Here is a 16,413-nt window from a genome sequence, read left to right as displayed (position 1 = left end):
GCTTTAAAAAATATAATACACATAAAATATATAAATGTATCAAAAACGAATGTATTCAGTGTAAACAAAATGTGTACAGTGTGAATATGTGTACTTTGCTGTTCAGTCTCTGTTGTAAACGTGTTTCCAGATGATTTAACTGAACTAAACGAAGTATAAACTACAACTAAAACCACAAAGGACGAGTTTTTATTACGTGTGTTTGTAAAAAGTAACGTTAAAAGGTAAATTCCACAGTTTGACGTGTGAGGAGGAAAAAGAGGAAAAGAGTGGAGATGCCGGGGATTGAACCCGGGGCCTCATACATGCAAAGCATGCGCTCTACCACTGAGCTACATCCCCGTGTGGGCAGTAGGGCGGGGAAAGGTATATTTAAGCTATCATATACCATTGTGTAATGTTTAAGACTTGTTTTTCCTTTTAAATATTCAGATTAAATCCTTTTGTGCAAAGATAAATAAAAATCATGAAACAACATCCCACTGTTGTCAAAAGGAAAAACAATAAACTAAGATGAATTAGAAATGAATGAGACGTGTATATACAGTAAACACTGGTGTAACCCTGGAGTCCCTCTGACCTCTGACCTCTGACAGCTTCCTGATGAGTGCAGGAGACAGCGGTGGAGTCTGTCCGTTCAGCACAAGACGTATTTACCAATCAACAAAATGGAGTCGGCTAAGTAGACTAAGCCACTAATGGGATTACATCACTATTTATAGGCTCGGGGGCAGAGGGCCGCTGTTGTGAGAGCTAAACATACAAACACAGAGTTATTCATCTATTCACGACCAGTCTGACTTCAGGGTGTCGTCAGTGACACGAAGGTATTGATCGGTTGGTCAGCGGCTGGAGGAATGATGTTTTCAGGCCGTCCGTCCCATTCCTGTGAACACGATATCTCAAGAACGCCTCGAAGGAATTTCTTCAAATTTGGTACAAACCCTCACTTGAACTCAAAGAAGAACCGAGCTCACAAAACTCTTTATTCCCTCTGAACACGTCATCTTAAGAACGCTTCCAGAGAACCTCTTCAACTGTGGCACTAATGTTCATTTAGACTCAAAGATGAACTGATAAGATTTTAAAGGTCAAAGGTTATTTGAATCTAAAAGAAATGGACTGCGGCATAACAGGGATTTTAAATTGTGAACCCTCTCGCCCAGAGAAAACACTGGAGCTCCTGAAGCTGCTCATTTACCAAGTCACTGGTGTAAAATATCCAACAACCAACAAAGTGTATTTAGTTTAAAACTCAAAGTGTGCAATATATTTTCTATACGTTTACGTCCTCAAAGACTTGTCAAATATAATTACAGGCAGGTGGAACATATGAATCATAACCGGCTCCTGTATCTACACAAGGAAACTTTTATTATGTAATATTTATTGCAGCACTCTCTCTACACTTGTAATATAGACATCGTAAAAATTTGTTGTAGCTCGCTGTGTATTTTTTCGATATGTTCACCATTTACTGAACTATATCTTTTTTTTACAAGTCATATTTATGTTTGTTTATCTTTGTCCAGCTCTTCTGTCCTCGTCTTTGCTGCACGTCCACGTTTGATTATCACAGTTTTCACAATCAAGTACAAATACAAGACAAAGGAAGTTATAAAATCCCCGTTGTTTTTTATTTGGTTGAATTTCATTAATAACTCATTTACAGATCGTCCACAGCCAAAAGAAAAACATAAAAAATTAAAACGTCACCTAAAATGATAAAACGTCTTCCTCGTGCTGGTCGACTCATTTTTTCAATTTAATAGTTTCTTGACACTGAAGAAAAGAAAAAAACTTCTTTTAGAAGATTGTACCACTGAACAACTTCCCAGCAGAGAGCGAGGAAGTCGAAGGAAGAACGTTCGCTCCACGATGTGTTGATGACTTTAAAATGGACGACGTGACGCCCCCTGCTGGCTGGCTGCAGTATAGGTTACAAACCCCCGCGTCCTCCATGTTAGCAGATGGGACACACACAAATAAATGTTTCCAAGAGATGGTTTCTGCCATTGTACGTAGACCTCATCACACTGATGATTGTTTAAGTGTTACTGTTTCTAATAAAGTTTGGTTTTAATTTGTCATTTGATGATGTACAAACATGGTAAAATGTCAAGATTGACGGCTGACACTGACTTGCAATTGGTCGAGTGAGTGTATAAGCGGTAGTTCGATACCGTGGCTTCACACCACAGTGCAAAAAGATGGCACCAGCATGTGAGATATTTCAGCTTTGTTTTTGTTCAAGAGGAAGAGGAGACGTGTTGTGCATCTTTATATAGTCTGAGATACACACGGGAACTTAAAGTCTGTGCTCCCACAATCCAGAAGTTAAGCCCAAATGTCACGGACACGGTCACAGCAGTGACCCGGGGGGTGGAGCCATGGCAGCTAGGTCCCATCGATACATGCGCTCGACCAATCAGGAGTCAGTCTCATCTGTCAATCATGACGTTTCACTCAGTTTTTTATCATCAAATAACTAATTATCTCCAAACTTGTCAGAAACATGAACAAACATCTGTGTGATAAGAACGACCTAAAAACTAGAGAAACCAACTTTGATAAAAATGTATTTAACGTGTTCTTTTGAAGTTTGATGCATGTCCCATCAACCAACATAGAGGAGGCAGGGATTATGACCTACGATGAAACCAAAAAGTTGATCATTAAGTTGACCTCCTGCAGACGTCAATGTTAGTATTATTAAATTTAAGTCATGGTAATTCTATGCAATATAAATACAAAGTAAAAATGCATGTACGCTGTTATAACAGACATTAATTCATACAAACTGTCTATTAACAATAAGGAATTATTGTCATTAATTTTGCTGTTTCATGAGTTATTTACAACAATTAAAAAACAATAAATAACCAGTCTGCTTTCACCTCATCGCTGTTATACTGAAGTGAGTTCATTTGAGAAGATTTGAAGAAAATTCAAGACCTGAAATGTAACTAGACGCTCTCGTAATTAAAACAGGTTTTGGCTATTGATGGTAAAAAATATAAAATAAAATAATCATATGAAATAATGACCTTTAAGTTTGCAGACAGTTCCACAGAGAAATACAAGCTGATATGTCAAAGACAGGATAAAGAAACAGATCTCAGCTGGTTTACGAGCAGGTTGTGATTCAAAGACATGAAACAAAGCTGCTCCTACGTGTGAGTCTACGTTAGTTTACTGCAGTTCACTGGGCGGGAGTGAAGAGTTTCAGCAGCCGAGAGACGAGCTTCACATTTACTAGACAGACGCACTGTGGACTTTATTTATCATGGGAGGAGAAAAAGAATGAAGGATTAACCTTAAAGTTTCACCCGCCACTGTAAGAGGGAAAACATTTCTTTTAAAACTCATAAAACAAAAAAGACCTAGAAGCAACACAACTCCACACGGACAATTAAGCAATGTTTGTCACACAATCCTGAACGATGGCACGGCAGCAAGATGTGCGTCAGACGAGATGTTTTCAAAAAGCCTTTTCAAATAAGCCCAATTTTAAAAAGGACAGTTTTGTGCCTCTTTTCTTTCTTCAAGAGAAGACGACTGATTCCACTCTGACGTCTGTAACCAAACGTTATGCTACAGCTAGCAGCTGGTTAGCTAGCAGCATTCGTTAGATAGCAGGATTACACTAATTTGGTTAGAGTTTGGGTGCCTTCAGAAACTGAATTTAGAGCTGATTTAAGATTAATTATTTAATTAAAGACAAGGTGCAGGACTTAATGAGCGAGGCCTGAAATTTACAATATGATCGATTGCTTGCTCAGAGCTGTTCCAGAGCCAAGTGAATTAAACTCAGTGCAATCAAATTAGGAGACTAATGCATCCTCAGTGACTGTGGACCTGAGGTTATAGATAATCAAGTCACTTTAAAGTCTATTGTTTTCTTTTGTTCCGGAAGAAAAGAGGCAAAAAGACAGAAAAGATAATGAGGTGGCATCAGACTCGCTTCACCTAAAACGCAAATGACACAAAACTTTGACAAACAGAACTGTGGCTTACAGAGCAAATGGCATCAGCCTCCACCCGACTCGTGAGGGGTCGGCTGGCTACATGGAGCTGTTAGCTTTGGTCTACGAAACAAGGCTACATCCATGCTACAACGTTTTCAAATGAAAGTGGAGTTTCACGCGAGCGTTTCGGCTCCGTATCAGTTTTAAAATCACGCGTCATGTGACCACTCGCGTCGCTCGAACAAACTCTCGTCTCCTCCACATGTAAACAGTTGTATCGTTGTCAAATACAGAATTTAACTGCACAACAGGGTCAGTAACACTTGTAATGGATTCTCCATCTTGGGTTCTACACTGGTGGCCGGGGGGGGGGGGGGGTCATGTGATAGAAGCCTGATGAATCTGAGAAAACAAACTCCGGAGTATTCTGGACGCCAGGCGTACATGTAGTGTGTCAACAAACGAAAACCTAGTTGTGTGGATGTAGCCTTAGTCTGCAACAAAAGAAGAGTAATAATGTAGTGTTGACAAAACAGAATTAATTCAAAGTCGTTTCCATTTATATCTTTGACGCTTTGTTTTTCATGGTATGGCATCTGTTATCGCCCACCTAGAGATATAGATTACGCTGGGGGGGGGGTTATACTTCTTGAAGCCAAGGGTGGCACACAATGACATGTTGGCTGGTACAAGTGTGTGTTTGTATACAGGATGAAGTGTGTAACCAGAGTTTGTAAGGTTTGAGTCGGCAGTTCTTCCATGACCTGTGGTCGGGTAATTCCAGTGCTGTACAGTTAGGGGGCATGCATCCGGACAGAAATGCATGCACGGAGGGGAAAGTGAGAATCGACTCCGCTCCTCGGCATCTTGCATCTCCAGGTTTTGGCGCAGACATTTTTAACAACACACATAATCCGTGGGCGTCGCACCTGCAGTCACTTCTGCTGCGTCACATCTTCAGATTGTGTGTTTGTGTGAAATGCAGTCGTGACTTCCACCCTCAACTGTCAACGCCTCCTTTGAAACATCTTTTCAAACCATGAAACAACGAGCGTTAGAGGGCAGTGATGCAACATTTAACTGAAGTCCATTGTTCCTTGAGACGAGAGGAAGAGGAGGAGATGTGTGGTTTCCGTTGCGCTGCTGGTCTCAGATGATTTGTACAATTTCATACAGGAGTTAATTGACCACTCGCCTTCGTGGCTTTTCTTTTTGAAGGGCAAAATAATTTAAGCAGAAGAAATGTAAAAAATACGCTCCTGATAGTCCAGAACAGAGGGAGACTGGGAGCGATGGGAGATGGAGACAATTCCAGTCTTTCTCTGGATAGTGGATAAATAAGAGGATCCACCATGTTTTTTTTTTTTGTCCCCTCATATTCCCATATTCATAGCCCAGGACAAGTGGACACACCCACCCCAGGTTGGACTGTGGCGGGGGGGGGATTCATTAAAGAATGGCCAGATGCCTCATTTTTTTACTAGGTTGGCATGAAGTTCTCACTGAGCGCGGCTAGTGGTTTGATTTACATGAATACTCCTCCACAGTTCGAGTTCAGTGGAGGTGGGCCGAGAGCCTTCGAGGGCCCACTTGGCAGGTGTGGTCCAGTGGGAGGAGGAGGAGGAGCTGGGTTATGGGGCGAGGGCTGGGGCTGGCTGGTGGATCTCTGGGTTTCTGGATGTCCGGCAGCAGTCGTATGTGGCAGGGTCGTAACGGGGGCTCGGAAGGCTGAAGGGCGAGAGAAGCAGAGATCAGAGTGAAGCGGAGAAACAGAATCAACAGCAACACAGGAGCGGTCGGAATTTAAATCGTGGCAGGTTCAGTTGGAAGAGCGTTAGGGTCTGTTGTCAACAAGTTTAAAATATATAAGGAACTTGGGTATTTTACTTACTCGCATCTTTATGATGTTTGCGTTTCTCCTATACTGAATTATGCTTCCTGGATCAATAAGAGGAGAATGTGAGGTGATAAGACTTTGGAATCAATTGATTAATATTTCTGAAACCAGGGTCAATACGAATCGCACAATTCTCTACAGGCTAAAGAGCTTCAAGCTGTTTTTGAGGAAGCTGAATTACAGTACATGTACAGAAATAAAGATCATTGTGGAGTTTGTCCCTGTGTGGGTTTGTTTCAGCTTCCTCCCAGTCCGAGGACATGCAGACTGGGGTTTGGTTAATTGGAGACTCTAAATTGATTGTAAAGGTGTGAATGTGAGAGTGAATGGATGTTTGGATAAATGCAGAAATGACAGTTTCATACCCATCTGCTTCTGCTCGTCGAGGCTCATCCACACCGTCACTTTCCTGCCGGAGGAGACGAGAACGAATGTGTCATCTCTACTTCATTCATAAAAATACAGACGAAAGGCAAAAACAGCTCTAATCTCCTCTCTCTAGAAATCTTTAGACCCAAAGAGACGAACCATTGAACAGGTTTCACGCAGACAAGTTGACGTTTTCAAAACGTTTGCAACAGGCTGGGATTTGAAGTCAAATATTTGAAATTTGAATAAGGAAAAATCTATTTTGCCTGTAATTTGTTTTTTTACATCTAAATATGAATAAATATCTGCATCTGAAATATCACTGTGTTCTGTCTCAGTAGCTTCCTTTAGTTTCCCCCTCTCACTGAACAGATAAAACACACAAGTATCAAACACAAGTCGTTAGTACAAAAGAATTCCATATAAACGTGTCAACAATACGACAAACAGGAAGTTACAACACATAATTCAGCCATGCTCATTCTGTGACGGAGCTCTTCAGGCACAACGTGACAACAGGACAGTGTGAAGACACATGCAGGTACGAGACGACTTCAGCAACATGGCGGCCGCTGCGGTGAATATGCGTGACGGTGGTGACTGGACAACATGGGCGGTTTGTTATGGATGCGTGAGGAAGCTGAACAGTGCGGCCCGGCAACAGCTGACACACAAGACAACACACGATGGAAGACAGGGCGACACACAACGTGGACGACGTGGCTCTTACGAGTCATTTCGACTCTGGTAAAGTCTCTCCGGGGTTTTCTGCCCCCGCTGGACAGGCCGAGGTCGGCGACTTGGGCTCGGCTGGCGGCATGGCCAGCGGCAGGGGAATGGGCTGACTCTGGCCTTCTGAGCTTTCTGGAGCCAGGTTAGATTTGGGCTGGCCTATGATTACTGTGTTACCTGTTGGGTTGGAGCATGAAGACAAGAAGCCTGCGGTGTGAGAGCAAGTTACATTAAATAAGACAGAATAACATGGGCTGACGTCGGTTCGCCTCTCAGCACCGTTCAGACACATTTTCAACAACAATACACACAAAACAAATGAATCCCCAACAATTGATATATCAGCATTTAAGATTGATTGCGGATATGAAAACTTTTATTTCACAGAACACTTACAATTCAACAATTCGACTGTTGGAGTCTTTTGAAATCCACAGAGAAGATGTGCTCACACCTCAAACCACCACTTGGACACATGTTATTAGTGCGAGGCAACAATTCAAGTCATGATTGGTCCTAAGTCTAATACTAATGTTTGGTTTCGTGTCTGAGCTGAAGAAATCTTTGGATTTCTGTTTTGTTTCTCAGATTTCAGCCATTGAATAACAGCCGTGATCAGACATTTAATCTGTTTAATCTGCTGAGCTCGTACAGCTGAAAAATTACAATACAACTTTGTTCTCTTCACACTTCATGTTTTAAAGGAGACGGAGGATGTTAAATGTTAAAAAGTCCCACGTGTGTGGTAAACCAAAGTAAATGATTCTTTTTACACAAAATATAGTCTATAGTTAAAGAATCTAAAACTTTCATGATGCACTATGGTTAATGGACCGAGGGGAAGGTGCGTTAACAGCTCGCCAGTTCAAGGAGCTCATTTCCTGCCTGTTTGTATTCATGATAAATCTACTCAGATAACAGAGGATCGTTAAGTTGTCGTCTTGTTGGATGTTTTATCGTCTCCCAAATGCACAGTCACTGATGAACAGTCAATCACAAAGACAGAAGATGCAGTCCAGAGTAACAGGAATATTCACAACATTAATAATCTCTCAACACGATGTTAAACTACCACCTCACCCCCCCCCCGAGCTCTCACCTCCGTCCTGCTCTGCTTTGATCTGGGCCTCCAGGTCCTCAGGGTCCACGTACTGGTAGTTGTCATCGTCATCAGGTGGTTTACACTTCCCACAGCAGAAACAGCAGCAGCAGCAACAGCAGCAGCAGGTGAACAGTGTACAGCACAGAACCAGACCCTGCAGGAGTGAACACACACAGAGAGGAGCAAGGTTCAGCCTCGTGGCAGGAGGCGGAGATACAACCGTCTGTACCTCCTCAGGAACCATCAGAAGACACAATCATCTGTAGGAGCCGTTTGAAACCCACAGAGACGATACGCACGTACCTTAAACCACCATTTGGACATAAGGAAGTAGTATTTGACGCTTTCCTCTCCAAACTGCTCGGACACATACAGGCCCATGGAGCCGTACTCGTCGTAAATCTTCCTCTTGGTCTCATCATTTAAAATAGAGTTGGCGTTGTTGATCTCCTTAAACTTATCCGCCGCCTCCGGGTTGTCCGGGTTCTTGTCCGGATGGTACTTCAGTGCTAGTTTTCTAACAGAACAGAAGGAGAAACAAAATAATGAGACGTCGTGTTGAAGGGTTCAAATCTGGTATTTATTTCTTTAGCTTGTTCATGAATAACAAATAATTAAACATCTCATTGGTCCTGTTTACTCAGGGAGAGGATTTAAATGAAAGGTTGCTGGTTCTACCACCAGATCAAATTCAGATAAACAGAAAACCCACAAAATTCAAGTTGAAATCATGACTTGGTCTTATTTACAATATTTTATAGATGAATTTCTGATAATTAAACATTATACGTGCTTTTATTAACAAACAAACAAGAATAGATTATTTCTAAATGAGGAAAATCATTATTTTCTTGCAAGCAAAACGTTTCCTGTCAGTTTCTCTTCACAGGGAGAAACTTACTCTGCAGGAATACGACTTAAGGCCATTTATGAGACGCATTTTCCAACACGACAAGGAACACGATTATTCAAGTGAAGGATTAAGGAAATACCTGATGTAATAATTACGGTGCCATTACCCCGTCTACTCTGCACAAACTAATCCAGTCGACTGAGACGGCTTAAAAAGTTGAGTAATACTTCACATTGCTGCGCGCTCACCTGTACGCTTTCTTGATGTCCTCAGCAGTCGCTCCTTTCTCCAGCCCTAGCACCTTGTACACACTCTCCCCAGCTGTGGACATCTTCCTTTGGGGACGGGAGGCGTTTGGTTCAGCCATGGCTCACCTCTGTCGATTAAGAAAAATAAAAAAATGAATCAAACATCATTACGACTCATTATTTAAGACCACGTAACGAAGCAGGATTGAGCACAGCAGCATCAACACTCTGCTGAGAGAGCGATAACATCCGTTTGTGGAAACTTCCCACTGCTGCTGTTTGCTGAGGGAGAAGCCTGGAGTGCTTTGTATAGATTGTGAGTCATATAGTGCAGAGGTGAAGGTTTCAGAAGTGTAAGCTGCTTTCAGAACGGCACTGAAGTGAAGACGGTTTCCTGAAGTTAAGGGAAAAAGTCCCACCTCCTCCATGTTAGTGGATGGCACAGACCGAACTACAAACACACATCCTGCGATATTTTAGCATCTTTTTGTGAAACAAGAGTGGAGATGTGTCGTCCATCTTTGTTTACAGTCAATGGTCTGACATCATCCACTAGAGAAGAAAAACATTATTGCTTGTTTGCTTAGTCGAGCAACGAATTTTTTTAATTTTCAACTGCTGTTTATTGGTCAAAACGAGCTGTTTAATGAGTATGTAATAGTTTCTGACATTTTAAAGAACAAACAATTAAAAGATTATTAATTTTACAACAGTTACTTGAAGCCCCATAACACATCCTTACATAAAGCAATAGAATTAAACTACATTGTACTTTCACTTTAAGAATATCCACTCAACAATGCAATAAACAGGACAAAAACACGTAGTCTAGGTCCTACATCGTTTCCCCCCCAACAATTCAAATGAATGAATACAGTAAAACTTAAATATTGATTTAGACCAACTGTTCTTCAAGTGAAGACACATGATCGCCCACTGTGTCAATCCCACCTCCTGTTAACAAAGACCAGGATTATGATGGTAATTCCCATATAAACCAATTGTACTGCAATGGTAGAGGGGGGGGGGGGGGGGTTCGTAATGAGCCTGTATCGACTGAACAGCATCACAAGCAGGATTGTAATCAGCGCAGAGCTTTACTCTCCACGGTGTTCGAGAGGAACCGATCCTCCCTGGTGTGTCTGCTCTCACACCTTATTCTAGTCCACGTGGTTCTTTCATCTGAGCTGAGCTGTGAGCAGCAGCGTCTCCTCCAGGCGTCTACACACATACAGATTACCGGGGCTCTAACCAACGATTAGTGTGAAGATTATGTTCAACTTTCATTTCACAGAATAAACAAGAAAAGATGTGTATTTATGTTCACGTTTTACATAAATAAATGTTTTTTTTCTTAATTCAAGTTCAATATATTTGGTTGTATTTGTAATATATATATCACTATTGCGAATTTTTTACTTCTTAACATCGGTATTGGCCGCAGCCGCCAAAACTCCACATCAGTCGTGCTCTAATTGTCAGTAACGTGTCACAGGGAACTCGCTAATGTCCACAAAGTGTCTCACATCTACAATGAACAGCAGGATTCCTCTTTACTGAACACACACACAGGCTCTTATTCAGCCGCACAAATAATGCTGTGCGGGTCGTTGACCAAAGAAGATTACATTTTGCTGATCTCACAGATTACCCGTCCAAGTCCATGTCAGAGAGGGCCAACGTCCCGGTCAGAGTCTGGCCAAACACTCGCACGCCCCGACCAGCTAAGCATGTATCCACAGATCCGTGCCGCTGGGTGACAAACAGAAGGTGCTGGAGAGCGAAGACGGGGGGAGAGTCGTACTGTACGGGCTGTGCGGTCGACTGCAGCGAACCCAGAGCAAAACGCTCTTATTAAGCTCTTCTGTTTTATAATTTACACACAAGACAGATTTACAAAGGATTAAAAACTCGCAATTATTACAAATAACACAGTGACCCCAGCTTATACAGGACCTGAATACGGTTCTGTTATTTCCCCAAAGCCTCTCATCTTAGTTATTGAAGTTATTAAGAGAAAAGAGCGGCTGAGGGGGAGAGCGGTTTCCTCCTGAATATCTTCCATCAGATTCATTCGTTGATTATTTAAAAATGAATCAGTGCCGTGCCCTGTAAGATAAAATACACCTTCCTTGATACCACCACTTAGTTCCTTTAACTTTCAGTAACGACGTTGGAAGTTTATCGTTAAACATGGATGTATTTCAACCAATTATTTGTCCATCTCATTTGTTTTGAACTAAAAGCTTGCCAAAGAAATCAAGAATCCCGTTGGAGGAGAAAATGACAGAATTTCAAAGAGCTTTTCTTCAGGCGACATCTTCAATTGGCTCGTTTGAATCAAGCGATCGGCTCAATATTTAATCTTAAACTCAAAGTGTAAACCTCCCCCACACTGTGACAGCAAAGTGTTTCAGACACACAAACACTCCAACAATATCTGCTCTGTTCTTCCCAGTCAAACACAAACAGCGCTTCACTTTGTTCACACCCAAACTTCTAATGTGCTAAAATTAGATCCCCCATCCAGAGGGCGTCTTCCAGAGGAAGTGAGAGCAGGACAGGTGATAATCAGCCTCACTGACTCAACGCTTGTGCTTCATGGGCATTTTTCTGCTTTTAACAAAGAAAATCCCCTGAATCATAATTCACTGCACCAAAGCAGCTTTGCTTTGACAGTCCTTCATCCGATTAGATCAGAGCCTGTTGTGAAAATAAAAATAAAGCTTCACACATGCATTTGTAATTGCAACATATTATACTTGAAGGTTTAAACTGACACTACGCACCTATTTTCTTCTTTACACAAATGTACAAGTGTCACTCGGGTCACATCAGGAGCTTTTTCCAATGAAAGAAACATTTTCAAACAAAAAGATTTAAATAACACCAATATAACACTTTGATGGTGTAAAAGCCAATTGATTAATATATTTAAAAGACTAAATCTGCAGATTAATTGATAATTATTAGCTGCAGCCCGAGCAGCAGCTCTGACGGTGTCACTTCAGTCAAGCATCTGTTAACTCTGGAGTATAATTTAAGCTAAATGACAGCATTTAAAGAACAGAGAGAAAGCCTGTCAGGCTAGTGACTGGAATAAACGCTGCAAAGGGCAAATGAAAAAGGCCTTTTCTTTTTTTCCTGAACGATGGAAGCGCTGCAGGCGCAGATGGCGTGTCGGCTGAGGCCAAGAAGCAGATGTTAATACTTCACGCATCCTTGGAGCATCCTGCATGGTCCCAGTTCCACCGGGAAAGTGAAACCAGGCCCTTACACATTTGAATTAATGTAAAACCTCGGAGACGCTGCTCTGATCCCACCGTCCCCCTGCAGCTCCCAATCGATCGAGCCTCTCTGAGCCAGCTCTATTAGGTTAATTAGCCAACTGCAGTCATTGCAGCGTCGACTTAAAAAACTAAACTATCTATACACATGGTGCTCGTTCATCAGATGAACTGGAGCGATAGAATGATAATGAAATATAAAAACACAACAGCAGCACACACACATTTAGACCCTGGTCCCTGTGGTGGAAGCGCAAGGAGTTCAGCAAAGGTTCCTAGATCTGCTGGAAAGTTCCTGCTGTGAAAAGGCATCTACTGAGACATTGTTGGTATATCTGGTGCATTCTTAATGAAATAATTTGGTTTATATCATCATTGATATACAACTCGTGGCTTTATATGATGCAATATTACAGAACATCAAGCTCAAAGTCACTGAGCAGCTTGTTTGATCGCAAATGATCCAAACTGGAAAAAATAAACAACGCCAAAAATAAACATGAGTCACAGCACTGACTAAAAGACAAGATATTTGTAAAACAAATACACTCACCAAATCCCTTTCAAAGAAGATTACAAAAATGTTATGAGTGTCCATTAATGTAAACCCGTATAAAACAATTCTAAATCAATTTCAGCCGGTATAAAAATAAATGACACAAACACACTGGATTAATTACCAGCATCCATGATTATTTTTTAAATCTATTATTAGTAAAGAGAACAAAAGTAAACTCTTCAAACATCTCAGTCCTGTGCCAGCTCAAGAAAGATTTTTTTCAAAACCACAAGTGAAGAAAAAGATTTGAGGATCGAGGGCAACGACTCCCGTGAAACTTCTCATTCAGCGAGAACAACAGCTCTTAAGATCCGTCAGTTGTGTTGCTCTTAAAATAGATCTTTATAGTTAAAAATAACATCGGCTTTCTAAGGTGTGTGTAACTGTATCTGCAACAACAGACATGCAAAAACGTTCCACACAATGAACCACACTAAACATCATAGTTACAAGCAAAACAGTCTAATGTCCAGTTTCACACCTCAAAGTCCGAACTTCAAACAAACTTCATGTGTCAAACGACACGATTCTGCTTCTTCTTCTATTGTTTAATGTCTCAACTTCCTGCAATTGATTCAAAAGTCAGAACAAAAAGGTTTTCAAACCGTGAACGAACCAAACCATGGTTCAGTTTGATGCAGACGCAGAACACTTGTTCTTTTAGCTCAGACTAAACTGAAAAGTCAGGGTACCAAACTAGTTAAGTTAGTTAGAAAGTTGGACACCAACCAACCAACAAACAAACAAACAAACAAACAAACAGGAAACTAGCAGAACATCTACAGACTCAGATCTCTATGAATCTATGATTGTTTCTGCTCCACTTTCCCAACAGTAAAAGTTCTTCATCGTGTCCACGTCTGTTAAGAAGCATCTGTTTATTCTGAATACTAAACCACACACTGAAAGAAAAAAATCACATGCATGACAACAAAGGCTGCAGTTACTTAGCGCTGCCAGTGCCTGCAGCTACAAAAGAAAGGGAAGTCGCTCTAAATGGCGTGCAGGGCCCAGGAGGCGGTCGATACGACACTGGACCTTCATTACGTGGGGATCAAACTGTGGCACGAAGAACAACTGCTGCTGCGTGGGAGGGTCGACCCACTGTGACGTCACCCATTGGTCGGTGAGCTGCCGCTCTGAAGCCCCAGCTTTGCTATTTTGCACAGCGCCATCTTGTTCTTTGAAACCATAAGTGACCATATAAGGAGGAGCGGGGGGGAGCCTGACTGAGAGTTCGAGGACACTGAGCGACCATCAGACTGGACCATCTACCGGGGAGATGCTGAAGAAGATGTCAACTTGGAAAGATGAGGAGATCGGAGCGCTACAAACAAAAACACTTGATTTACGCCACAGACTATTTCCTGGTCCTGAACGCTGCAGCACCCTTCACCTGATCGCTCGGGGGGGTTTTCTGTTGTTGTGAACGTCTCCTGCGAATGGCCGGAAAGAGTCTGGACCCGATCGTCCCTTAAAACATCTTAAATAATCAATCTGCGGGTAAAACTACTTATTTTAAAGATCTGAATACTTCCTCCACCGCAGCCCAACAGGGCCTCCGACTTACAACGCAGGTTTTATGTCACTTCTGCTCATAAGAGATAGGAAATCTGAGGTTTGTGGTTAACCGTCATGTTTTTATCACCGGAAATATCGCATCGGCCACATCTGTTTGGGGGGGGGGGGGGTGGGGGGGAGAGCACATGTTGGGAGACACAAAGACTTGATTTCCATAATTAGGTCAGTGGATGAACACAACCTCCCACGTGAACCTGATTTTAACATGTGAGCCATAAAACTCAGTTTCCTCCACTGGTCCTGCAGATCTGAACGTGTGCTCATGGGCTGATGAGTCCTCGGGCATCACACCCTGGACCTGGGGGGGGGGGGTTCACATGTTGCTCTGCGGGGAAACAGGCTGATGTTCTGGGACGTCTGTCCGCTCCGGTGGAGGCGGGACGCCGCGTGATTGTCGCCTGTTTGTCCTTGTTGGAGCTCTAATCCTTTGCTAATCTGCCTGCACAGGAGAAGCGGTTACTTTCGGTTTTACAACCCGGTTCTTCACGCACTATCACGGCACCTGCACCCCCATGAGTTCTGTCTCTTCTTCGCCTTTTCAGTCCTGATGCTGCGGCTAGCCGTTAGCTCACTGCTAGCTCCCCTACCTGTGTGGCTGCCTGGAGGGGTCTCCTCCAGCAGAACTTCATGCATTCGTGTGTAAACATGTCAGTCGGCACTTGTGGCCCGTTACACGAAGCGTCCGGCTAGACACAGACAATGCGAAACCCCATTCACGAATTCGCCAATTTCACTAATCACGCCTGTCTGTTCGCGACAATCTCACGCAAAACTCTGCCCGACCATTACAAAACCACTAACCCGGCCACGCAGATCAATTCGGCGCAGGTTGCATACACGAACGATGCAACATTCAATTGAACAAAGGGTGCGAATCCTCATTAAGAGTCGTTCACATTGTCGCTGCCACCGCCCTGTGAATTTACACCGTGAACATCGAACATGGCGTTTGGACTCGAGTCCGAACGGAGCCTGGAGGCTGTGGTTCCCCGGGACCGTCACGCCCGTGGTACAGGTCGGAAATTAACGGTACGACGAGAAGCGAGTCCACGTTAAATTGGCGGATTTGCGAATGGAGTCCGGCGAGCGTGACGGCTAGCTTAGCTGTGTGCTAGCTAATTTGGAAGTGTCGGAGTAGCTCACCTTGTGCTAACTGGTCGCGGTGTGTCTCGCCGGGAGGTTAACTGGACCATAGAGGCATCCGGTTCCGATGGGCTGAACTCCCGGTTAAAGGCTCGGGAACGCGGTGAAATTAGCCCGGGTGTGGAGAGGTGGTGGCCCGCTGCTGCTGCTGCGGCCGCCCGGTCTCTTCTTCTTCTTCCTCCTTCCAGGAACCGACTGACGACGCGGTGCTTTCAAGGTTTCCCCCAAAAATCCTCCTCTCGGTCCAAAGAGCAGATCCTGAAATCACATGTTTTTATTAATGTCTCACGTTCGTCGTCCAGTTCCCTGATTGTTCATGTTGCAGCTGATTAGGGAACAAAAGCCCGACGATGCGGTTACAGAGGATTTTTCTCCAAAACACGAAAACGTGAAATTAGCCTTTTTTTTTTTTAAAGGTTTCATTTACCCGTAAAGTCCAGGAATTATAACAGAAAGCATGTGGTTCTCTGCAGGATGTTACACAACACGAAAATCCAGGGAATAAAGAGCAGGGTTTTATTATTGAATCTGGTCCGTGAACGTCTCATCAGCTGTAAAAAAAAAGTTTGTCATCACATTTCTCCTCAGAGTTTATCATCATTTTGATTTATTCACACTTTACTACAGCATTTACATTAAACTATTTCATTTATACATTTAATTCTTTAGTTATT

The 16,413-nt window shown here is 42.7% G+C and overlaps 1 protein-coding gene and 1 non-coding gene across 6 annotated transcripts; both read right to left on the bottom strand.

The window, feature by feature from the left end:
* Window positions 1–270: 270 nt before the first annotated feature.
* Window positions 271–342, bottom strand: trnaa-ugc. Its single transcript has one exon. It is a non-coding gene; the product is annotated as a tRNA-Ala (tRNA).
* A 4,199-nt stretch (window positions 343–4,541) lies between these two features.
* On the bottom strand, window positions 4,542–16,000 carry dnajc5ga (DnaJ (Hsp40) homolog, subfamily C, member 5 gamma a). Of its 5 annotated transcripts, none has more exons than XM_034579287.1 (7): window positions 15,740–15,943; window positions 9,170–9,297; window positions 8,372–8,585; window positions 8,066–8,222; window positions 6,965–7,143; window positions 6,234–6,277; window positions 4,542–5,698 (listed from the first exon to the last, which is right to left on the bottom strand). In XM_034579287.1, exons 2-5 carry the CDS (start codon window positions 9,286–9,288, stop codon window positions 6,968–6,970), a joined length of 666 nt encoding a protein of 221 aa, XP_034435178.1. In that variant the 5' UTR covers window positions 9,289–9,297; window positions 15,740–15,943; the 3' UTR covers window positions 4,542–5,698; window positions 6,234–6,277; window positions 6,965–6,967. The 5 variants fall into 5 exon arrangements, with proteins under 5 accessions (XP_034435178.1, XP_034435175.1, XP_034435176.1 ...); XM_034579284.1 differs by having other exon boundaries at window positions 4,542–5,696; window positions 6,231–6,274; XM_034579285.1 differs by having other exon boundaries at window positions 6,234–6,274.
* Window positions 16,001–16,413: the final 413 nt, after the last annotated feature.

This window comes from Hippoglossus hippoglossus, chromosome 24 (genome assembly GCF_009819705.1).
Source record: "Hippoglossus hippoglossus isolate fHipHip1 chromosome 24, fHipHip1.pri, whole genome shotgun sequence".
In the NCBI taxonomy this organism is placed as follows: domain Eukaryota; kingdom Metazoa; phylum Chordata; class Actinopteri; order Pleuronectiformes; family Pleuronectidae; genus Hippoglossus; species Hippoglossus hippoglossus.
The sequence above is the reverse complement of the archived record's forward strand: the minus strand, read 5'-3'. Positions and strand labels throughout refer to the sequence as shown.

Excerpts from the sequence above, each read along its gene's own strand:
- dnajc5ga (XM_034579287.1), bottom strand. The coding sequence starts at position 9,288 with ATGGCTGAACCAAACGCCTCCCGTCCCCAAAGGAAGATGTCCACAGCT. Across the intron at positions 8,223-8,371 it reads TGTCCAAATGGTGGTTTAAG|GGTCTGGTTCTGTGCTGTAC; the intron begins GTACGTGCGTAT and ends TCACTCCTGCAG. Across the intron at positions 7,144-8,065 it reads CAAAGCAGAGCAGGACGGAG|GTAACACAGTAATCATAGGC; the intron begins GTGAGAGCTCGG and ends CCAACCCAACAG.